Genomic DNA, 25,790 nt, shown 5'->3' on the forward strand with positions numbered 1-25,790 from the left:
GTGCTCTCTGTGTGTATATATTTATACATATATGTGTATATATATATATTTTTTTTTAATGATGTGAGATATTATGGACTAGGTAGAAGTAGCAGATAAGATGAATCTATAAAGTAGCCATGTGATTTGTCTGTAAACTCTCTTTCTATTAAAGGTAGCCTGCACAAGTAACAGGACTCACAGTTAGCAAGTATTGAGTTGAGTTTGTCATGCCCACATGGAGTGTGTGGCCAGAGTGGCTGTGCTGTTTCACAGTGCAGTTTGTCTATTTGATCAATATTTTGGTTTTTACCTCAGCTACTGTTTGTAACCCTCTCCGATCAAGTGAAGATTTGCAGTGTGAATCTGCTTTGCCTCTGGTTTTGATATACAACAAATGATTCTGTGATCCTTGCAGAGAGATTGTTTTGTACTGATGTAGAATACTTTACTCCCATGAGCAAAAAAAGTTCAAGTGGTAAAAAGCGCAATTTTTTTCAGTAAAAGCCTGTTCTACATTATCAAATTCCTAAAAGACTTCAGGAAGCTAGGTAGTTCATTTTGACTGTCACCTACTGCCTGAATCCAAAACCTGTTTGAAGATTTATCACAGTACATAGGATGTCTCTGTGCAGGTTGCAGAGTTGCTGGGCTATGCATAGAGCACTATATATGCATATATCCAGGGGTTATGTGAGTGCATGTGCCTTTTCTACTTGTACAACAGGTTAAACATCTATCCAAAACCAGCACAACTAAATTAGCTATCTTCCTGGTTTTGATATGCTGAATGATAGAATTAATTTTTAATTTGTTCTTGTTTTTGTGTAGGATTGTGACAGTGATATGCAATGATGAAGGGAGTCATGTTTCAGTTTCCTGTATTAAAAGTGCAGCCTTGTTTTGGCTTAAACTAAAGAGCAGAAGAGTAGAAATAGTGTTGGCAGAGTCAGTGACCTGTAACCTAGACCCTACAGGGTACTGTGGCCCGTTGCTGTGTGGCAGTGCTTTCAGGCAGATCCTTTGGCTGATGCTGCTGTCAGGAGTGAAATCCTGATGCAGTTATTCTCAGTAGGCCCTCAAGAGGCCAAGGACTCAGTTGCCAAGTATTATACAAGAGGAAAGGTTTAGATATATGGACAGCTTTTATATTTACATTTGCCTTCAAATGGGGGCTAGCCTCATCTGCCTTCATAATTCTCTCCTCTTTCTTTTAATTTTTAATTTTTGTTTTTAATAAGAGGAAAAAAAGCCAGAATAAAAATACTGAAGATTTACCATATATGTGATGAATAAGTAAAGATTTTTGATATTTTACTTGCTGCAACAAAAATGGTATTTGGACATATTGTCTACAAAGCAGAGTACTGAGAGTAGAAGAAAAACTTTGTTGGTTTACTTGGGAATGGCATCTGTATTAAAGTTTGAATAGCTAATGCAAGGTGATGTTATTCCTACACTGGTTTTTTTTGTTTGTTTGTTTTTCCTTCTGGCTTCAGAATGAATAAATTAACATGCTTTAATTATATAAAGTAATACACGTATTCATATCTCTTTACACTTTTCTCAGTTCATATGTATAGTTCCTGTAAATTATGATCTCATTATCTCTGTACAGGAAATAATGTATCCTGGAAGGTAAATCTCTAACATAGCTGATGGAAAAAACATGGGAAATAATCATCCTTTAAATCTTGCACAGACCATCAGAGTGAATGAACTCTTCTTCCTGGTTGTCTTGTCAGGTCTATAGACAGCAAAGCTTTCTTACCATGTTGGCATGGAGCAGGCATTCTCTTGGATAATATTCTTCTCATTTCCTAATCCCACACCTAGAGCCTTAATATATCTTGAATGAGTTTACCCAAGAATAGGATATACAAATCCTTTTATTTTATATCTCTTTTTCTTCCCCTTTCCTTTCTTTTTATTTTCCCCTACTTCCTCTTTCCTTCCTGCAAAAAATCCATCAAAATTCAGCCCTTCTGTAAGGAGATGCTGTAGAAGATAAATAATTTGTGTTTTATAAGCAGAATCATATGCCATTCTGAGTAGGGGTAGGAGAGTTCTTGTACAATCTGTGCCTTTTCATCTCTGCCAACAAATTTTGAAAAGTTGTTTATCGGCTTTTGAGGATGTGAACTGAATGTTAGAAAAGCAGTTTAGATCTCTGAAACTCTGTGGTTATCGTCACATAGTGCAAGAAAATGCCGGTGTAGATCTTAAACATGGACTTTGGCTTCTTACAGAAAACATAAGAGCACATTTTTTGTGTGCTTTGTTCTTCTCATGCTACATTTATTATGTTTTATGTATTAACATTGCATTTTCTAAAGGAGAGACAACCATGCAGCTTGTTAACCGACTAGATCAAACAGACCTGTTGCCTATGCTAAAGGAAAGGCAATCTTGTTAAAACAAAATATGAGCAGGACTTTCACAGAAAAAATGGTGAAAATCTTAGCGATGGGAAAAATTATTAATAGCAGCTGTCTCAGGAAAACAGAATATACAAATCTCTCTTTTATTAAAATCAGGTGTAGTTGTTATTCATGCAGGTTACATGGCAGTGTTGCAGATAGCCTTTGTATTTCTTGAGCCGGATGATGGATTTAAAAATTGTTTCTTGGGTGCTGTCGGATTACCCATGTACCCTTTTGCTCATGGTGGTCTGCCAGCCTGGATTTGAGAGTAGAACTAAAATTTCCTTTCTTTCCCACACAGCTCTAAACATATGTCCACTTTGGAAAAACCACTAATTGACTTCTGATTCAGCTGATGAGCTGGATGTAACCATAATTGGATGTTCATCATGTTGCAAATACCAGTGTCCATGGCACAGTTTTGAATCTGCTGCTTGCTGCTCCTAATGAGCTGCTCACAGAAACACCACCCAGGACTGTTGCTTCTCACATCCTGCAGCAGCTTGCTGTAGTTGACACAGATGTACACATGACCAAACACGACCTGAGCCCCGTAACAGGATATTTTTCTCATTTGAGAGAATTTGCATTTGAATAGGTGATACAGAAATCAGATAAAAGGGGAAAAATCTAGTTGAAGTTTATGATACATAAACCAGCTTTTTCACTACTGCCAGTGTTGTTATTGATCTCATGCTTCTGTAGGACCTTCTGTTCCCTAGTGTTGTTACAAACTAGCTTGCAGTGCTGAAAAATGGTTAAAGAACTATTATGCTTGCTTTTGCATTTATTCATGTTATATTTAATTTATTAGGATCTATTTATTAATGTGGCACATCATGATTCATAGTACTTATGGAGGTAATCCTTCCTTACTTTCCACCCACAAGCTCCTAACTCTCAAAAATCTCCAGAACCAGCTATCAAATAACCCCCACCCATCAAGTTTGGGAAGGTGAACTTTTCTGCTAATGAAAGGTGTGATGGTTTCCATAAAATATTTTCTCCACAGACCTGTGATAAATGTGATATGGTTGTCCAATTGCTTGTGACTGACTGTTGTCCTGGAAATTGTTATTATCATAACATGCTACTTGGAAGTATCCAAACAACCATTTCGCATTCTATTGGATATAATTTTTATTATTTGACAGTAGGTGTGGCATATTAGTTCTTAATGGCTACACAGTAGTTATTTCTTTGTTTTGTGACCTTATTTATAAAAATAATGATGAGGTAGTGTGGGAAGATCACCTGGATAATTGTGTAGGAAAACTGGATAATCCCTTAGAGGCCACATGTATATCCATACTATCCAGCAGGAATTAAAAATAGACATGTTCCCTGTAAACACAAGTGATCACTTTTTTTTTTCCTACCTGCAAAATTGCTCAGATTCATGCTTTAGATAGCAATATGCTATTTACATGACTCGTAATACATACAAACTGTTCTTTGGATTTCTTATCCTATCTGAAAGTAACAGCAAATATCAAATTGATGTTAGACATTCTAAGTCATCTGAACATTGCAACAGACGTGGTATATGTAAAGCTAATTAATTCAGCTTTGGGAAATGCTTCCTCACTCAAATTGAAAGTGTAACCATGCATAGTCTAGCTCACAAAGTTGATTAAACGGTCTTACTACAGCTTTAGGGGATTAAATATCACAACTAAGTTAGTACAATGAAACGTGGCAAGAAGCCTCATGCAGATGAGCAAATTGGCCAACTGCTAACCTAAGAGAGAGCTCTTCATTCACAGTCTGAATAAAGCTGTTCAGATGGTTAGACTTACTGTTTTTCTTTTGTATGAAATTTGGCAGTAATTAGATTTACTCTCTCTCCCCCAAAATCTATATTTATAATTGTTACTGCTGTAGCATCTAACTACCAAATGTGCATTTGAAGTTATTGCTACAACCATCTAAGCTTAAAGAGACTTATGCATAGACACCTTTCCTTTGATGTGTGTGGTAAACTTGCTGCTCTTCCCAGCTTCTTATCTGTAGGTTTGAAAACATGTTGTTGATACCTGCAATGTCCATATTTTTTAGGTTGAGTGTCAAAGAAAAAGGTATACAGGAAAGGAAGAAAGTTTGGAAAATTTTCTTAAAGTGAGACTTTCTTTGAACATGAAATTCTGATCTAATACAACTTTAAAAGTATTTCAACAAACAGTGAAATGGCTGTAACTCCACAAATGTTGTTGGTGGTGATTTGAATGCTTGCATAAGCTGATACAGCTAAGCTGAGGTATGGTTTCAAGCAATTAAGGTAGGAAGTTAATGCACTGTAGCTTTGGGTACTCTGCTGTTTTCATCCAGCATTGGTCTGCGGTGCTGCTGCTTTAAGGAGTCTTGTGTTTGCCCGTTGTGTCTCCTCAGTCTCCTATTTGTGCTTTTTTCTCTTTCTCTTTATTTTTCTTTCTTTGTAGCAGGCCAAGCAATTGGAATTGACCTGGATTAAGGGACAACTAGGTGAATAAAAACCTGATTGCATGGTGTGAGTCAGAGGGTGGTGGTGAAGTGTCCACACTGTGTGTGGAGTCTCATGGGAATCTCCATGGGGACCTTCTTTAGCAGTGACTGGAGCAGGCAATGTGCTGCACTCTTATCATCTTTGCAGGTGACACAAGCATGGAGGGTGATAGCTTGAGGGGAGGGCTGGTATGCAGGGATTCCTAGAGAGCAGGAGGAGTGCTTTGTCAAGAACATGATGATGTTCAGTAGGGACAAATGCAGCTAGGAGGGAAGAGCTCCTGGCAGGAGCATAAGCTGAGAGCAGGGGGGCTTGGGGGAGCAGCTCTGCAGGAAAGGCCCTGAGGCTGCCCGCAGACAACTCCCTGACAAGGAAGGGAGTTGGCCAAGAGTATCCTGGGCTGTATCACCAGGCACATAGCCAGTAGATCAAGGCAAGAGATTATCCTCCCTGATTATTCAGCACCCATTGCATTATATCGAATTCTATGGCATCCAGTTTTAGGTTCCTGATAAAAGGAAAGTTGCTGATAAACTGGAATGCATTCAGCAAAAACCATCATGATGAGCACTTGCCCTTCTAGGAGAGTCATCTGGAATTGACCTTTCTCAATTTGGAGAAGAGGTGGACTCCCAGTGCCTATGGGGGTTATAGACCAGGAGATGGAGTTGAACTCCTGGCAGTGACTAAATTGAAACGGGAGTGATTCAGTTTAATTAAATACATGTAGAAGCCTTTCTCCATTACTGGGGGATGGAGAGCTTATGTGGTCTTTTGTCTTCAGAGATTTTCAATTACTGAGTACCAGGGACTGACCTCACAGCTGAGCCTATTTTGAAGTATAGTTTTTTCAAGGGACCTCCTGAGGCCTCTTCCAGCCTGAATTACTCTGTTTCCATGATTTTTGGTAGAATTTCCAGATTCCAACTCTAGCTGGAAAGAGTGCTATCAGCATTTTGGTGGCAATAGAGGGATAACTTCCTCCTTTCTTTTAATATTGAAGATTTACTTCTCCCTGAAGATAGTCTTCAATGTTTAAACTAATCTCTCTTACTCTTGCAGTACACAAGGAGAGCACGTGGGGGATTATTATGATTTAGTTAAGGGAGAGTAGTATGTCCAAGAAATTGACCTTGCTTTGCTAGCTGATGGTTAACTATACAGTTTTTGGAGCTGCATTTAAACTTTTAAATGTCTTTCAGGACTTTAAAAAAAGAAATTTTTATTAAATGGGAGTGTTGTATTTCTAAGGAATTGTCCTCAGTTTATTTTCATTTTAGTTGCAGAAACAAACACTTCTTCCTCATTGCAAGCTTGACTCATCACATAATTATAAACAGAGATACTGTATACAAAGTTTAGGTGGCATGTGTAGGGGGATAGAATATAAGAAAATAAAGATAGTGTAGAAAGTAATCTTACCCCTAAGGAGTTGCAGCTGGGCCAATTACCAAAGATTAGGAGCAGGCCTGACTTTAACAGGCCACAGATGTAACCAATGAAAAGAAGAGGTCTATAAAAGAGTGGGGTGGCTGGTTGAGAGGGGAACTGGAGTCAGTGGCTGCTTTGTGAGGAAGAAAGGGTCAGTGCTCTGAGGAGCTGCCCGTGAGAAGCACCAAGGAGGTATGAAACTTTTGTGATAAAGAGACAACAGTCTGGAAACCTTGCAATAAGATGACAGCAGGCATGGACAGTTTTCTCTTCTAAGGCTCTCTAACACTACAATTTTCTAACAGTAAATCCCACAAATTAAATGGAAGAGGGGAAAAAAGAGTTTTCATGCTGTTTAAAAGTGGCGATGCATATGTAAAATGAGTGAGGGTTACAGTTTCTTTCTGGTATCCATTGCTTAAGTGAGTCAGTTCAGTCTCATTTATATCAGATGGGAAAGTTACAGTACTGTCCCTGAAAGTATCACCACCAGATCACTCTGATTTTCAGGATCACAGTAATTATTTACCACTGATGATTAGAAAGCCCACATATAATAGACCACAAGTTTTAAAAGCTCACTGGAGATGCCTGCTTTTGCTCACTAAGATTTTTTTCCTTTAAATAATGAAATATTTCTTGTAAACTGGAAGAAGTGCCACGAAACAGCATTATCTTAAATTTTGCCCAAGGCCTAAAGGGAAGTGTGTAATTTTCAAAATGTGATTGTATGAAATATTAATCTTTGGAGTCATACCTAAGATTCAAAATTATATTTAGCTGAGCAATTTTAAATTTTTTTTTTTTTTGTCTCTCTAATCATGGACCAGTGAGGTCTGTGTATGTCATCACCATATTGCTGCATAAAAATATTTGCTCACTCTGAGCTATTGCTTTTCTTCCCTTCCAGAGTGCTGAAATGTGGTTAGCATGGTGCTACTTTATGATTTCCTGTAGGTACCTTCTGTTTCACTCCTTTTGATAGAAATACTCTCTCCTTGGATAGGAAATTAAATTCACATCTGCTGTAAATCAAGTCAAAGATGTGAAGAGATCTCTAAAAGTTCTGCAAAGTTGTTACCACTTTCCTTCTAATGGGTATTAAGGCTTGATAATTGCAAAAACCTGCTTCAAAAGCAGCTCTATGGAGGGTTCTTCAGATGCAGAATTCTTTGTGTTGCCATCACGCAAACTTAGCTTCCTCCCTTCCTTATGCTATGCAGTTTCCTTTCCTGGAAAGGTTTGTATAATTGCAGGGACAAATTATTACTTGTTTTACTAAATCCTACTGTGAACATTGGTTTTATATTTTAATGCTGAAGCAGGAAATGGTAACATTTTCCTTATGGTAAATTGTGTTGAGTGGATGGAACTGTTCTGTTTCTGGTCATGGTTTGTTCTACTTATTACCTAGCTTGTCAGATCATCCTGTGTAAAACATCTGTTTTATTTCTAAAAATACAACAGAAGAATTTATCTTGTTTCGTATTGAGGTTCGGAGTGTTTTAAGAGATGGGTTTAAGATATTTGGTTTCCGTTTCAGGCTATTGGATCAACATTTTCATGGCTTATATAAGATGAGTGAAATAAATTTGCTTGAAGGTGGTGGGTTTTCTGCTTAATTTTTTAAATTTAAATTCTTACTTGAGGAAGATACTGAGATGAGCATAGGTGTCTTAAGCCATTTTAAACTCTGGCATTCTATCTCTGGCTTCCTGCAGCAACTTTAAAATGGCCCATATTGTCCTGTGTTTTGTGCCTTATCTGCAGTCAGGTGTTTTTGATGTGTTGACCAAACTTGTGTTTGGATTTCTAAATTACTTAGGAAAAAAGCCCCAAACCCAAGGTAACTGGAAGAAATAGTAATACTTGAACCTGACAATCAAAATGTAGCTTGTAATGGTACTTACTGTAATAAACAGTTGTAGAAATTAATTGTTGGAAACATTGGTGTAGTATAACCCCAACTAGCAGCAAAACACCACACAGCGCTTGGCTCACTACCCCAGGTGGGATAAGAATTGGCATTAACAAACAAAGCAAAGCAAGGAATTAATTCAGTGCTTCCCATGGGTAGGCAGGTGTTCATCCATCCCCAGGACAGCCGGGGACAACGGTGACTTGGGAAGGCAAAACATCACCACTCCAAATGTCCCCTCTTCGCTCTTCTGTCCCCAGCTTTATATGCTGATTGTGATGCCATGTGGTATCCCCTTGGTCAGCTGTCCTGGCTGTGTCCCCTCCCACCTCCTTGTGCCTCCCCAGCCTCCTTGTTGATGGGGTGAGGAGCAGAAATGGCCTCGGCTCTGCGTAAGCTCTGCTCGACACTAACAAAAACATCCCTCTGTTATCAACAAATCCAAAACCAATCTAAACACAGACCTATACCAGACACTCTGTAGAAAATTACCATATCCCAGCCAAAACCAGCAAAACCAAAAACCTTTTAACATGAGTTTCTATTTTTAATTAACTGTTTGCCTAATTAAAAAATGCTTCACCTTGGCATAGATTTCTTTTAAGATATATTTATTGACAGTATTATAGATGCCCAAATAATTCTGAATTGAGTTATAGTTTGACTTGGACCTGTACATATGCCTAGTGAGGCTGTGGGTTGTCAAATGAGATGGATGAAATTCTTGTTTTCATTTTTGTTTTCTTGCTCTCTTTCTCCACAAAACATGCCAAAACAGGGAAAGGGATGGGGGTGTCTACAGCAACATAGACTTAAAGTGGAATTGGGTTTGACGAAGTTTGTTATAGCAGGGTATGTTGTTATATGACTTTTGTGAAAAGAACTATTAGAAGTGGAATGAACTACACACAGGCATGATTAAAAAAAGTGGTAGTGTTGCATTTGGAGAAAACTGTGGTTGCTATGAGGATGCAGGCAGGCTTCAATTTGAAATAGTCTTTGTAGGTTGGTTGTAAAAATGGTTATTATTAGTAGAGAGGGTGAGGTCCTCTGTTGTAGGTAGTTACATGAAATACTATCTCATGCTAAGGTTCTGTTGTTGAGTTTCTGAGGAACATTTTGTAAACTACACTTGGCTTTGCAGATGATGGATAATTTATCAGGTAGAAAGTTGCCAAATCTTAAAGAAGTTTTTAAAGGGTCTGTATTTTTGCATCCATTATTCAGAGAGACTTTTTGCCCTTTTTGGGAAGGCGGAGGAAGTACAGATTCAAATTCCACGTGTCCCAGAAATCCACTAGGAAGGCAGATTTTAGCCATCAAGATCCCAGGGTAGCTCTTTTGGAGAGCCTGCCATTGTGTGACATGTTAGCAAGCACTGGGAGCATTGCCCTTCAATTCTATATGTGACTCTTTCTAGTGTCTGCTTTTATTTCTTCCTGTCTTGCTTAAAATAGAAACAACTTTAAATCTTATTTAAATATGCAAATTCACTGCATTTGTTGTCTGTATGGAAGAAGGTTAACATAGTGGAAGACATTAGACTTTTTCAGTTTTCTTTGAAGTCCAAAACTGCAAAATCAATCTATTATGTTTAGTGAATTTTAGTTCATAGAAAGTGTGCTTTTCTCCAGGACTTCTGTAAAAGTTTTAGTACTAGCAATATTGGCAAGAGAAAGTCAAACCCAAAACTGGTCAGCAAGCAAGAGAAAAAAACAGAGGAAAGAAAATGAAAAAAGAATGAGTAATGTTGACAGGATTGTTCTTAAACAGTGTGAAAGACATCAATGCGTAGTACAGAGGAAAGGAGCATGATTTTTTAAAGGGTTGAAGTAGAAGTGTATAATTCAAAATACTTAACATTCTGTCAAGTTACATAAACTGTAGTCTTGTTAAACTCATCTTTTCTTTGAAATACTAAAGGAGGTTGCTAAGGGGTGGGGGGGATGTCAAATGAAATGGCTGCAATGATGTTATGCAACACAGTTAATTTCGACCTACGCTCTGCTTCTCTGCAGAAGAAGTTGAAGAAGAGTCTGAAACTACAATTGAGGTTGATTTGACTGATAAACAGAAACATCAGTTGAAGCACAGAGAGCTTTTCCTTTCTCGCCAGTATGAGTCCCTACCAGCAACGCATATCAGGTAAGAAGTAGTAAATACCATTTATCTGTGTGTTCTGCTGGGTGGATTGCCTGCCCATAGCCCATCTACTGGGCTGCTACAGCCTTGCAAAAAGGTGTCACTGATCTTAGCTGAGTTGGGCCAGGTTATCCCATGAACTGTTTTGGAAGCACCTTTGGTTATTTCCTTCTGTTGCTTGATGTTTGAGCCTTAGAAGGGACAATAATCTCAGAGCTCTAGCTTGCCAATTGATAGCATCAGTTGATACTTTGGCGGAAAGTCAGTGTGTTACTGCTTTGGGAAAGCTAATTTTTTTAGTTCTTCTGCTGGCCAAAGGAAGCTTGACCTTTTTGTCTGGCCTGGAAAACAGCAGATGGGTTTGGAACAGAGGCAGTGACTCATTGGTCAGATCTGCAGTTTAGGGCTGCATGCATGTAAAACTAAAATTACTCCAGCTTCACTAAATGCGAAGAAGTCATGACTGAGTTTGGCTAAATGCTGCAGAAGCATTTCAAGTATTGTTTTAAATTGCCTTTAATGCTAATGTAGGAAGAGGCTTGCTAAAGCTGAAAAAGTATTTGTCAACTTCTTTCTGTAAATGATGTAGGTGCTCACATCATCTTCTATTTAGCAGGCAGGAAAACTTTTTTGTGTTGGAATGAGGGGATGATGAACCTACAAATGGTTCTTTTCCTACAAATGGAAAAGAAATAGCACAGTGACAGGGAGAGTCTATTTAATGTGAAAAAAATGCATTCTTACATTGCATTCTTACAGAGTTTTCATTTTCTTATTACATCTAGCTGCCCCAAGCTATTTCAGACCATAAGTGTCTAGAAGTTGCCAAAAAAAGAGGTACATAGTGTCCAACAGGAGAAGCACATTGTATGTGTATCTTTATTTTCTCTCTTATTGGCAAATCACAAAATCATGGAATATTCTGTGTTGAAATGGACCCACAAACATCGCTGAGTCCAGCTCCTGGCCCTGCACAGCACCATTTCCAAGAATCCCACCATGTGCCTGAGAGCATTGTCCAAACGCTTCTTGAAGTCTGTCAGGCTGGTGCTGTGAGCACTGCCCTAGGGAGCCTGTTCCAGTGCCCAGCCACCCTCTGTGTAAAACCCTTTTTCTAATATCCAACCTAAACCTCTCTTGACACAATTCAGGCCATTCCTTTGGGTCCTGTCACTGGACACCACAGAGATGAGAGGTTGCTTATCTCTCCTGCTGACAACACAAAAACTGGAAGTTGGAAATTTTTGTATTAATTTCTTGTGCTTTATTCAGCTCCTTCTTCTGACTTTGAGAAAGTCATTTAACTGTCAATTTTCTGCTGCTCCAACTATAGCATGAGGATAATAATCCTGTGCAGGTTCTTTTACTTACTTTGACATTTAGATATTGAAATAAGGTATTCTCCTTGCAGAGGGAAGATTACATAGAAGAAGTATTGTAAATGTCTTCTCACCTCACAATTCAGGGAGCAAATACAATAGAGGTTCTCCAGTACATAGTTCACAAAGAAGGCAGAAAAACACGTGAATTCATCGTACATGCCACACAGCAGGCAAAAGCAGAGTGATGACTTGCATCTACTTTTCAGAACAGATGAATGTTGTAGGACTGTGCTGTCACGTGTTACTAAGACCTTTAGCAGACAAATTCTGGAACAAGCTTGATGTTTCAGTGTTTTAAAACTCTGTTTTAAAAAGAAACAAGGCAAATGCACTATAAGGTATTCCTGGTATTCCTTACTCAGGTCTTTAGCTTACTTGTGTTCATATTCTGTGATTCTCAGTAGTTTTCTTAACTTTTAATAATTAGCTGGCTCTCTAAAGAGGATAGAAATATTGGGGAGGTGATGTTCCTCTAGCTTTCTTCCATCAGTACTCCAGAATACTCAAGGATGCAGATATCACAGCTTCTCTGGGTGTCTGTTTTGGTGTTTGATGTCTGTTAGGGTGACTTTTTTTTTCCCCTGTCATCTGTTTTGCATTTCACTTATCACAAACTTTGTCTACTACCTTGTGTCCTATCCTACTTCTCTGAAAGGAGCTTGGTGCCATCTTAGATAACTATCTTTTCATTAGCTAATTGAACAAAGCAGCAGAATTTCTCCCTTTAGTTGTCATACCTTAAGAGTGAACAAATCTAATTTAATATCAGCTGCAGACATGTTGAAAGTGTGTTTTTTTTCTCAGGGTCAGCAACTGGGGGATACCCCCAGTAACCAGTGCCTGCTGGAGTTTGTATCACTCACCACAGCCTTTCCAGTCTGGTGGTTTTTTCCAAGCTTATTGTCTGCTTGTCTAATCCATGTTTCCAATCTGCTTGAAGGACACTGGGGCACTGCAGGCCTTGCTGAAGTCAGGTTCAATGACATTCTCTGCTGTCACTGGTCTACCAAGTCAGTTGCCTCCATATAGAAAGCTAGGGGATATTTGTGCAATCAGAGCCAGGATAGCTCCGGGATGTTGGCCTTTGCTCTAAGCACTTAGAGTTTTAGCCCTTAGAAAAATTGGATTCACAGGAGTAAATGGTACAATGGTATAGAGCGGAGATAGGAGGTTGGAAATCAGTTCTCTCCAGAGTAAGAGCACAAAAACTCAACCCCTCTGGAAGGAAGAGGAGAAAATTCAAGTTGATTTTAAGAGAATGGAGGAGGTTTTTGACAGCTACAGATCTTGACCTTTTCCTGACATCTTCAGCCAAGAAAAGTATCTGAGACTAACTGCGTTTTTGTTGAAATTGAAGGAATAAAAGAATTTTACCTAGTATGTTTTTATTTAGTTTTTATATAAAAGGTTTTACAAAACCTTATTTATATTTATATATAACCTTATATATATTTATGTTTTACAAAACAATTTTGTTCTGTCTTTTCTTCTTAAGTTTACCCTTTTTATGTTTTTCAAACTGAATGGTAGAGGAAATTACTACTACTGTCGCTAAGGTTGCTTTTGTTGTAGTTTACAATTCCAAATACAGTGATATCGCATTTATACACCTGTTGCTGTTACTTCATAGTTGAAGCTCCAGAGTAACTACCTTGCAGTAATTTATTGGGTTAGATTTCTTGGATGTGCATGCCTAATTCTGGAGCTTTTTGATCTGCAGCTCTGGGTTTTGAATAATTCTGTTGTAATCGGTTTGCTTTTGTTTTAGTGAAATAGTGTTTCATCCCTCATTCTGATATTTTTATTTCGTTACATATACATTATATGTACCTGTTTTGATATGTAATTTGCTTTGTTAGAAATGCTGGGCTTTTTTACACTTCATTTTGTCTCCCCTTTAAATTAGTTGTCACTATGCCATTTCAGGGAGCAGCAGAAGTTTTGGCATAAAAAAACCCCTGGAGAGCCAGATTTAGAAAATAATTAGAAGTGAGTAGTGTAGTAATTAAGTGTGGCAATGGTTCATTGTGGACAGAGCTCTTGCAGTGGCATGTGTTTAGAAGGTGGAATTACCTAGCTTGCTCTGGAGTCATGGTGTGTGGCACGGAACAAGCTCACGTTTCAGTCTGGGGGTCAAAGACAAGGCTTGTTACCTTCCTGCCTACTTGTCAAGTTACAAGTGAAATTATTGCCTCCTCTGTCTGCTCAAATGTGTGCAGGCAGTAACACCCCTCCAGTGGATTATCTCCTTCATTCCTAATCCCTGCAGATGCAGTTTTGCCAGGCTCTGTAATCCCAGTGTCCTTGTCGCAGCTGTCCTGCCTGCCAGACTCTCTGTGCCACTCTCCTTCATTAATGTCACGCAGGGAGTGCACCCAGGGTCAGTGCAGATGGCTCCTGTGAGCATCCCAGAGAGGGGCTGAGGTCAGCCAGTGCTGGGTACTTGGGCTCTCAGAGGTTTGAGCATTACCAAATACAGCATTTTGGAAAGGCATGAAAAGTTACGGGGCAAAGAATGGTGAAAGTGTCAGAAGGTTGAAATTATCTGCCAGTGTTGCAAAATTCACCATAAAACTTAGCATGTGTTAAAAGGGGGTTCTTGTATAAAAATCTGCAGATGGTTATCTTGTTGGAGATGCATTGGGTTATGAGCTTTGAGCTTTAAATTTATTTTTCATTCTTAAACTCTCAAGTGTTAATAGGTATTAAACATGTTTAGATTGTTGTAAAAAATGCATCGGTGTCTAATTTGTAATTGCTCTAAAGTTAAATATTTCTTAGGAATGGTGTAGAAGAATTTATTTATACATCAAGGTTCATCTTACCATTTCAATATCTTTGCTTATATCTTGTTTGCTTATTTGGTGTTCCAGTCTTGGGATTGGGGAGTTTTTATGTAAGATGATGATGATTATATTTTAAGTGTTTGGAAAGTATAAATAAGCCAGGCATTCTCAGATGTCATAATAAAAGCAGGTGGGAATCTTTTGGGCTGCTTTATACAGCAATAAAAACCTCCACCCCCTTCAGGGGGAAAAAAAAAAAGAAAATAATATTATTTTTCTTGCATTTTAATTTACATATGTAGGATATCTGTACATTATATAGATTGTCATGATGGGGTTTGTTCAAACAACTTCAGTAAATTTACACCCTAATCTTTAATGGGGAGTGTTTATTCAATCTGCAGTTGGATAAACTAAGTGTTTATTATGTTTTGTAGAGGATTCTATTTGTTGTTTGACATGAACAGCAAATTCAAGTTTTGTATGCACCTATGGAAGAAAGACTTTCTGAGCACTGATTCTGATATATTGTTACACATATCCTTTATTTTAAAAACTGACAAAAGGCAAAACCAAGAAAAGAACCCTCAAAACTATATTAGATGGTAATGGCTTGGTTTACTTCTGTTCCAGCACTGAAAGGTTTTCATGAGCCTTTTAAAAATTGTGATTGCATAAGATAGTTTTATTAAAAGCTGATTAATATGACTGGGAAGAATGTGCCTGTGCATATGTGATATTAAAGAGCATCCCCAAACAGTCAGATCATGAGAAGAGTTCTTCAATTTTTATTAAGCAATTTGTACTGTCTGCATATTTTTACATGTAAATGTACAAAAAAGTATACTTAAACTTCTAAAGTACCAGTCTATAAGGATCTTGGCTTCCCGCTTTTGACGTTATTCTGACCATTATTGGAATTCAGAACACAGCATGAATTTTTTTTTCAGTTTGGAGTTTTGTTAATTTTTAATTGTTTATTTGGTGATGGTGTTTTTTTGTTATTTTGGTGGGGTTTTTTTTGTTTTTAATGGTACCCTTGCTCTTGGGTAGACTAAAGAAACTTTGATTGGTACCACTTTGTAGATGTGGAAGAAAAAGTAGCTTAAGAACATGCAGTTTATATGAATATGTCGTGCTTACTAACTGTAACCTTGTGGTGCTCTTTAGATGTGTTATGACTGAGTTGTTTGAAGTATCAATATTAGTGAGTCCTGATGAGATCATGCAGAAGAAAGAACAGCAAAAAAGAAAGTTGTATGATACAACTAAGGTGTAGAAAAATCCTTTTTTTTCTGAATGTCAGATTCCTTCATTCAAAACACAGCAAATGCTCTGAAGCTCAAGACAGATATGGCAGGTCATTTTATAGTGTTACTTCTCAAGGCAGAGCACTTCAGAATTTAGTGGTATTACCTTGGGATTTCTAGTTTTGGAATTCCTGGCAAACTAGAAACTTCTACATACAAGGTGTGTGAATATATATACAAGTTCTAGCTACTTTTTAAAAGCTTACTATGATCCTTATAAGCCTGATTATTTTCTGGCATAAATCAGACTGGATAAGGAGTGAATTTGTTTTGCATAGGCATGTGCTTACCTAATGATTTAGATTGTTAAGCAAGGTATTCTTCCTATCTGGAATGAGTTTATTTGGAGCAAAGGGATTTTTGGAGCATGTCTAACTATTTTCTTCTTTTTTCCTTTTCCAGTAGAATTCAAATTATTCTTACCTGAATTAAAATGGAAATTCAGTTCAGGGCAGAATCCTTTTTCCATATGTGGTCAACAGCCAGTACTAGTAACAGTGTAAGAAAAGGTGTATTTATCAGTGAAAAACTGTCACATAAATATCTGAAAATTAGTACATATTTCTCTGTAGTGACATAATTACAAAGTAGGAGCCTTTCATAAGGTGCAAAACTTTTACTTTCAGTTGCTTGGAGTGATGTGTCTTGCTTCTGAGCTGGGCAGCTTGTAATGGATGTTATGATCTTAAAGGTGTTCTCCAACCTAAATGGTTTAATCAATGTATGGAAAATCGTTCCAAACCAGCTTCCTGTGGTTTTGTTCAGTTCATGTGCATCACTGCTGCTGTGCTAAAAGGCAACAATTCTTTTACTTTTTAGCATGAATTAATCCCTAGAGAGAAAATATCAATCACTTGAGTTTGCAACAATGCAGTTTCCAGTTTACAGAAAGTACATCTACAGTTATGCTTGTTTGAGATATCAAAATATGTAGTTTTACTGTGGCCACGTTGAGAAAATATTTACCTTTTAATTAAAACTTTTAAATCCATGTCAGTTGGACACGATTGCTTCAGGAGACTGTCTGTAAATCTTACCAATTTGGAGTGCACAAAATTGGCACTCCAGCTCAAATTAAAATTAAAACTCCGAAGTTTTTGACTAAAAGCCACATGCAGTATCAAAATTCTGGGCCAGCCATCCATCCATATGATCTATGCACATGTTTAGATGCCAGGCATTTGCTAGTTCATTTCGATGTGCATAGATTAGTTTGCTGTCCGTTCCTTTTTTGATTTTATTTGATCAAGTGTGTGTTAATCAGATAATACCAAATTTATTGATTTATCTTTTGGCCACAGATACTCAGTCTTGTATTCTTTAGAAGATTGGTATTACTTTGTCAGAGGCACAGATCCCAGTAGTAGTCGCCTATCAAATTTTTGTTTGGGTTTTCTTCCTCATGTTTGAGATGGCTCTGTAAATGGACAGGGACAGACTTGGGCCAATTAATTATAAATCAATTCAATGCAGATTTTTTTGTCAATTCTAGATATTGATTGAATATTTTAAACATCAGATTGCAGTAAACTATTACAAGTTTAAATCACTATGATGATTTTTAGTTAGTGTTTTTAGTGTTATGCAATAGCTTTCTCCCCAGTTAATCCCTTTGCAGTCTTGGGAACTTGAAATTTGCTATAAAGACATTGGTATGTGTCTGTCAGCACATTCTGTGCCCCTTAAATTGTGCTTCAAAGCAAAATACACAAGTACTCTTAGTACTGTCTTGCTGTGACTGGGGAATCAATTTCATATAATTAGTAGAAGCTCTTTGGACTCTGCAGTTCCCACTCTGTGGTTTGGTGATCATCGTTGCAGTGTAGGCTGCTTGTAAGGGATCAAGACTTGGCTCAAAGTGGGTGTTTGATTGGAAATCTGCAGAACACTTTCTCATTTAAGACAGTTCAGGGAAAAAAGTGCTGTTATTTCAGGTAGCTCTCTCCTGCTTTACTCAGTAGCTGTATCTTTTCTTCCCCTTTTCTCCCTTTATGCTGGATATAGGAAAGATTACTCTGGACTTCTATTCCTGCACCTGCTCCTTTCTATCCCTCTTCATTATGTACCTTCACTGGAGTTTAATCTCTGGTTGCCATTGAAGTAACAGCATATGTTAAAATCAAATCAGATGTTTCTCACCAGCATAATATTTCCTAATATTCCTTCCTGTTATTTTATTCTCAGACTGTCTAGCTAGTGACTCATGCTTCTGTGTTCCAAATGTCTACTGAGACAGTAACACTTCTTGATGCAGATCATCAAGATACAATTTGTATTTATCTGTACAAAATTATCCAATATAATTCTGTTGTTTTCAGGAGGGCAATTGATAATTGTTATTTCTAAGTCTCTGGGGTTGTGCCTGCACATGTGTTTTTCTTTCTTCAGCTTGTATCTGAATTAGCAATGCATATAAAGTTTCATTTACTTGGTGGAACCCAGAGCAGTGAGTTCTGAGAGTTCTTGCACTGCATCATTGTCACCCAGGCTACATCTACATTCCAATAGGAGATTTTGTTGGTGTGGTACTGAACCCATGAAGGTGCCTTTTCCCCTTTTATCATTCATACTAGTTAAAATGCAGCAGGTATTTTATTTCTTGTAATTTTTTTCCGTAATTTTTTTTTGCATGCTTCCTCTTCCAAGAAATCTATATATTAAAAAGTTTGTATCTCATGGGCTGTCTTACTCATCTGGTGAAAACATGAAGAAATAGCCTGCAAGAATAGCAGAACTGGAATTGTAGAGGCTTCCACTGGTATATAAGTTAGGGCTGAAATGATGAGGCAGTTGCTGTTGATTTTGGTTAATTTTGATAGTTTAAAATATAAGCGTTTGCATCAGCTTTTTAAAATTTTCATAAAGATTTTAATCTATATTTTTGATTACTCTAAGAAAAAACCTCTTTAAAAACGATTGCCTAGACAGTGCAAACAAGAAGGCATTTCATTCTATATTCTGGGCAATTTGGTGTTTTGGTCTAGGTTGTTTAACCAGACTTTATTGAAATCTTTTGATAACATTGTCTGGTATAATAAACCTAGTACAACTATTTTTCTTGCTACTTAAGCTCTTGAGCTGGTTATCATCATCTTTTGCCTTCATTATACCAGATTAGTAAGGTCAGTCTTGTCCTTCTCTCATCTAAACACTGATTGTTGTCACATTCTTGTCTGAAGTTCCTACATGGTTTTCATTCCTCTATTGTGTCTCACTGAAACATGGCATGTTTTTATCTTTAGTTTTCAAGATCTCTCAGGTCTTAACTCAGCTTACTCTCTGTGAAATCTGTCCTTCAGGGCTGGTCTGGTAGCTGACATCTCACATAGAGTGTTGATTTTCATGAGCTCCATATTGACTTGTCCAAGACAGTCTGACCTATGAGTGTCTCACAAAGCTGTCACTTATTTCTTAGAATTTAATTTCTTTCTTTGTTGAACAGTAAACAGCTTCCACCCATCCCAGGAAAAGTAGTTCCATAAAATAAGGGCTGGGGGGAGCGGGAGCAAATTCTTTATGTTCCCCTCAATAAGACTTCTATCTACCATAATAACTGGTATTTCTTGCCATTTCCTTATAATCCTCATCAGTGTCTCTGTGCTTTGAGGTTTTGGCTGGCAATGGTTAGAGTTTTAGTTTTGGGACTTTATGGTTCTGGGTTTCTGTTGAAAAAATCCTTTCCTACAAAATCATTAAGGCACTTTAGAACTAAAATTTTTTTGTTTTTTTATTTTTTTTCCTGGAGAGAGTGTGAGTCTCATTTCTGTATTGTAACAGAAGGGCTTCCCTGAGGTATGGAAGTAGGCTGTCAGTGTGGAAAAATAGCTTGTCAGGCATCCCTTAGCTGAGGGGTGTAAATGATCAGAAATTGTCCACTCACTGGTAAAGTCACCTGGAACATAAAGAAGAAAAAATTATAAGCAGACAAAAGCTTCTAACAAATGAGAGTGAAGGAAGGTGTAGCATGTGAAAAGAGCTTTCACATGATTAATGCTTTAAAGAAGAAAGTTATGAGATGTGGCTCTGGTTACTAGGACAGGAGAAGAAATTGAATCCTAAGTGGTTTATATGATAGAAGCTGGCAATACCATGAGCATATATTTATAGGTGGGTTTTATTGTCTCCTTTTACTGCAAGACCTCTAAATTACTTTGTTGTTGCTGGCTGATTTAATTATATAATAAATTTTGTTGGCATTCTTGTCAGCTCAATGGAAAACCCTTTATTTGTGATCAGTTTAGATATGAAGTAAATCTAAGAGCAGAAAGGACTCTGAAGGCACAGCTTCATCTCATCAAAATCAAGTTTTAATGAAGACATAAAAGCTAACTTAATTTTTTGGTTACTGTTATTTGTGCATTGCTGAGGTTGTTTAAACTTTCCCTCAACACTCCTACAAGATAAATTTTGCCTAATTCTGTAGGAAGTAAAAACCAATTTTCTGAATATTTTTAATTTGAGAAAAATGTCAAAATCAGACATGTCATCTTTGAGAAAGAGAAAATTGAGACCTTCTGATGCTGTGAACTAGTAATTCACCTTGATGATGCCAGTTAAGTCAAGAATGCTACTTGTTGGAGGAATACAGCTTAAATCAGGGAATCAGAGTTAGATAAGAGGAGGAAGGTTTCATATGTGGAAAAGTAGTAGACAACTCTTTATTTGTTTATGGTTGCTTTTTTTTTTTTTTTTTAATTGGGCAATTCTTTGTAATTTTTACCTGAGTTCCGTTTAATGATGCATTTCAGGCGGGAGACTCCAACAAAACAATGAATGTGTGACATTGTATGCCAGTAATCTAAATAATGCTTAAAATGTAAAGACAGTAGGATTTCTGAAAGAAGAGAGTATAATTTTATTTTGGTTTGTAACAGATTTTATAATCTGCTAAATGCAGCATACACTCTCATTTATTTTTGTAGGTAGCTGGCTCCCCCTTTCTTTGTCTAGTTTGGAAGAGTCAGACTGTGTGCTGTTATAATGATTTTTTTATTTGATATAGCTCTATCTTTCTCAATTATCTTAATTTAAAAGCATTAAGGAATAAAGCTCCAGAACACTGTAAGGAGGAAAATATTTTTAAATCCAGAGAAATTATGGGTTCTCAGATACATCCCTTAAAAAACTAACTCCCAGGTTGCCTTGTAATGTGGTTTAAATGACATTAACTTTTTCTCCAGGGTGTTTGATTATTAGTATTGAAGAATGGGTGAAAAGTGCAGTGGAGAATATTAAGGTGCATATTACTACAAATCAATATTCACTTAAGTTCTTACCTTAGCATCCATGATTGAGGAGTGCCCAGTGTTCATGCTGCAATGAACTAGATGCTCAGTTCAGTCCAGCAGAGCTCCTGCAACTATACAGAGAAGCTTTTCCTCTGATGGGAGAGGAGAGGGGGAGTTATATAAACAGTATGCTTTTATGAATTTGGTCAAGATTCTAAATCACTTATGTTAGGTATTGCAGGTTTCTAGATTACAGTAATGGGTAAATGAAATATAGAGAATTAAAAGCAGAAAGACTTCTGTAATTTTTCTGTTTTCAAACGTGAGTTCTGTTGTTGTTTTTTTATTTTAGTGTCTACTGTAGTTCTAGTGCTGTCTACATTGAGACACAAGTCCATGCAAGAGGTCATATATGCATTCAAAATGTTACCTCTATGTGACTCCAGCCATTAGATGGTTAAAGTGCTGTATGAATAAGTTTAGCATCAAATAGCAACTCACTCACTTAGAAGACATGCTGCAGGGACTAATCGTGGATCTTAATGAAATAAAATGAATTTTTTAGAGGACCAGCAATCAAAGATGAGGTTGGTCAATAAAATACTTTTGCAGTCATGATGGCAGTGGAGCAATGAATGCCTCTGTGGTAATTAGAGATAAATAAGGGCAGGCTGTAGTGGAGAGAGGGGGCACACTGGAGCTGTATGGAATAGAACCAGACTGGAAAGGTGAACTCCTGGTTAGTCCTTTACACTAAAAAACCCAATAAAATATTAAAATGAAGTTGGAAAACTGACTTCATGCTACAACACAATTAATTTTTACAAGTGAATGCTCTGGAATTATCAAGGCCAAAAGCTTAAACCTTCAAAGAAAGACATGATCAGGTGTCTGGAAGGTGTCCTGCTTCTCTGCTGCAGGAGGATTTTCCTCAGCTGTTGTGTATTGTGGTCAGACTTCCCCTTCTTCCCATTTTTCTTGGGTGGTGTGGTTCTCCTGACAGGTATGACAATGAAGAGAAATTCAGGACCGTAATGTGTGGCTTACTCCCCTTTCCCAGGATGTGCAGTGGCAATGAATAAGACATTAGCTTTGTATGTTTACTTAATGATCAGCCATTAGCAATTGGCTTCTAAAGCCTCTGGTTGAGCTTAAAGTCAGCTCTCCCTGACAGAATGAGGGGTTTTTACAGCACCCATTTTGGTGTTATCTTAAAATCAAGAAGGTCTCTGCAAACAAGTACTCTTTCTCTGTGTTCTGCTCTGTTCTATGAGGGTAGATGGGAGGTGGGTGTTCTGGGCTTATTTCCTGTAGCTGATGTATAAGGCCACAGGAGCCTCCTGGCAAATACCAACTAAACCGAGTAAAACTTTGGTGCGTGAAATACAAGGTGCTGTGTGTCAGGGGTAATAAATATATCTTCATATACATATATATATATATATAAATATATATGTAAATGCATACACACGCGCATACATGTATATATAAAATGGTAGTTCAGTTGTAAATTATAACATAAAAATGCGAGTTGCTAGCAGGGTGATTCAGCACACTTAACATTTTTCATCCACATCCATGAGTGCTTCTTTAAAATACCATTTGTTGAAAATAATTCTGCAGGTTACTTGCAGAGAAGTTGGAGACAGAGAAATTTGAGGCAAGACAATGCTGTGGGGAGATGGGATGAGAAGGGGAGGAGGGTGGTGGGGTCCAATCCCCATTGCATTGACTGCTTATGTTACAGTGGGCACGCCTGTACCACTACTGGGCAACAAGAGCCTGCACAGAAATGGGCATAGAAGAAACTAATAGAATTCCATGATTCATTATTAAAAATGCTTCCATTCAAAAGAGAAAAGTGCTTTGTTTTTACAGCCTTAAAGTAAAGCCTTATATTCTTTCCAGTTTGAATTATTTTTTTTCAAATTATACACTGAACTTACTGGAGATAAATCACTTGGAGGTGATGTTTCTATAATCCAGGCCTTTTGGTTAATTGTGTGTGCATTTATTGTTTGCCATTGTACCTCTTATCTTCTTTTGCCTTTCCATTACTGAAATTATTTCCCAGTTTGATGGATTTCCAATGTATTTGAATGCTTGGTTCAGTACAGCCATTTGTTTTGTTGCTTTTACATTAATTTTAGTATTATTAAAGTATGGCAATTTTTTTAATATATTTTAATGTTTTTATACTTTTAGTGTGGAAGTTTAAAATCTATCTAGATTGTTCTCTTTTAAGTAACTCTACTTGAAATTTGAACTTTTTACAAAGTAGCTATTCTTGCTTATGTTTGTGTAGGGGAAAATGCAGCGTTGCACTTCTGAATGAGACAGAATCTGTGCTGTCATACCTGGAGAAAGAGGTAATTGTGATTTCTGTTCAAGTAAATATTAGGATAAGTTTATTTTTCTTTCTGTATTTTTAACAAATGGTCAAACAATACTTTGAAAATCACATCTTGGATGATAGGTTAAAAAAATTATGTTGTTCACAACACTGATTTAAACAATATTATTTGATAAAAAACTTAATTGACACACTTAAATTATAGGTTTATTACGAATCTGTTCGTATTTAGAAAATTATTAATTTGAAGTAATTAATATGGCATCTTACAGTTGAAAATATAGAGATGTTTTCCTGTAGCAGATACTGAAGGAGGAATTCACATGGTGCTTTTTTTTCCTCCTTATTTTTTCCTTTTATCGTATGGACAGTATCTCCTCAGGGAAGATACCCTCTGGAAGATACTGAGGATGCTTAGCTTTACCAGAGAGGAAGAAAATTCCCCAAGAATTTGAAAGATTGCAAAATACCTTTAAAATAAACATTTTTCTTTGGAGTGTCTTAATATAACATCAGGAAGGCAATATTTTCTAACTGAAATTAGCATGTCTTTATTTTTAAATTTCTACACCAAACCACTGATAATCAGTAAAAATATGTTTAAAAGCAGGACTTGGCCTATACTTATGTGACTATACCACATTTGCCAATGCTGTTTTAGTGCCTGAAAAGGGTTTACAAAGAGTGTTTTATTTATTTTGAGATTAATTTATAATGGAAAGTCAGTATGGTTGAGATACTTATGAGTGCAAACTTGTTAAATTCAGTAAGCATCTAAGATCAATTCTCTTCAAATCCATTGATATATTTTTGTGTACGGATCTTTTCACTATTGCTCTGTTCTGAAGTAAGTCCTAACAATGAGAAAAGTCTTAATTATCCTTGTAAAAGCATTCATCAAGCATCTGTATTATATAGAATAAAGATTTATGTACCAAACCTGTGTTCTGTGAAGTATGCAAATTTCCAAATGGAAGGTGTTACAAATATGCAAACCTAATTTTAAAAATTATTATGCTGTTGCAAACATGTCTCTTTTTTTTTAGGATACCTTTTTTTATTCACTGGTGTATGATCCATCATTGAAAACACTTCTAGCAGACAAGGGAGAAATCAGAGTGGGGCCTAGATATCAAGCAGATGTGCCAGACATGCTTGTGGAAGGTAAATACTTGATCTCTGAGTAATGAAAAAAATAAAAGTCGTCATACTGCCTTATTGTTCATGCTGACTTTCTGAACTAAGCTAATACATAGAGGCAGACAGAGTAAGATGGTAGGTCTGAGAAAATTTATGAACACCGTAGATATTATGGAAAAAGAAAGGATACTTGAATAGCTGTTGAAAATATGGTCATTTCCAGTCTGTGCATAAGCATTTTATATTTGTTTATTTGATTATATGCTCTGGTTAGTTATTTAATGTAGGCTGCATTGAGAAAAGATGTTAAGGACCAACCCATCTATAAAATATTGACACTGTAGTAAAACAAGTGGAAAAGATATTTCTTCTTTCCCTTTTAAAGCAGACAATGCATAGAGAATTCAGGTCTTTGTGTCTTCTTATTTCAAAATATTGCCTTTTTTAAAGCATCTTGTCTCTTGTAGCAGAATTGAAACAACTCTTTATAGCCTTGGCATAGCTTTAAATTCACTGATGTTTTTTAGATTTTATTTTATTTATTTATTTATAACCTAGCACAACTACCTATGCCTCTTTTGCTACATAGAACTATTATTTTAAATAAAATTTCAAGTAAAATAATTATTTATGATTTGGATCATATTTAAGAAGCATGAGTCACTATGTCTTGTTATGTTTACAACCATGTTTGCTAATTAAATTAAAAAAGAAAAATGTTTCTTTGGAAGTGTCTAGAATTAGATACTGTTTTCAAGAGTCATGGTATTTCTTCTTTAAAAAGAAAGGATTATGTGAGAAGAGCATCACTTGCAGTAAGTCCAAGGAGTTCTGAATGCCCCAAATAGATGTACTTGTAACCTTAAATGTTGTATTTTCTATTCATCATGATCTACTTTTTTTTTGCTGCTATACTTTTACTTGAACAAAACCCCCTATTATTTCTAATTTCTACAGACCTTATTAAATAAATGTATGAAACAAGAATAATTTGATTTCTGGCAAGAGGCAGATTATTTTACAATGAATGCTATTTAATAGATCACCTGCATTATTATTCTGACTTTTCATTTAATAACCAGAAATAGACTATAGGAAGTCACTTCAGGTTTGTTTATAAAATGTGCAGACTTGTTTCAGAACGGGTTTATGAATAGATTATGATCCACTGCTATTCTTGCTGTAAAATGTACCTGCCATAGGGAAAAAACAGTCC

The 25,790-nt window shown here is 36.8% G+C and overlaps 1 protein-coding gene across 4 annotated transcripts in view; it reads left to right on the top strand.

The window, feature by feature from the left end:
• Positions 1–25,790, top strand: part of MTA3 (metastasis associated 1 family member 3) — a 138,670-nt gene that overhangs the window by 13,614 nt on the left and 99,266 nt on the right. For all 4 annotated transcript variants that reach the window (XM_054514259.1, XM_036379972.1, XM_036379971.2 and 1 more), the window contains exons 4-6: positions 10,252–10,378; positions 23,387–23,450; positions 24,481–24,598. In XM_054514259.1, the coding sequence (XP_054370234.1) occupies positions 10,252–10,378; positions 23,387–23,450; positions 24,481–24,598 (309 nt within the window). The remainder of the gene's footprint in view (positions 1–10,251; positions 10,379–23,386; positions 23,451–24,480; positions 24,599–25,790) is intronic.

This window comes from Molothrus ater, chromosome 3 (genome assembly GCF_012460135.2).
Source record: "Molothrus ater isolate BHLD 08-10-18 breed brown headed cowbird chromosome 3, BPBGC_Mater_1.1, whole genome shotgun sequence".
Classification (NCBI taxonomy): Eukaryota; Metazoa; Chordata; class Aves; order Passeriformes; family Icteridae; genus Molothrus; species Molothrus ater.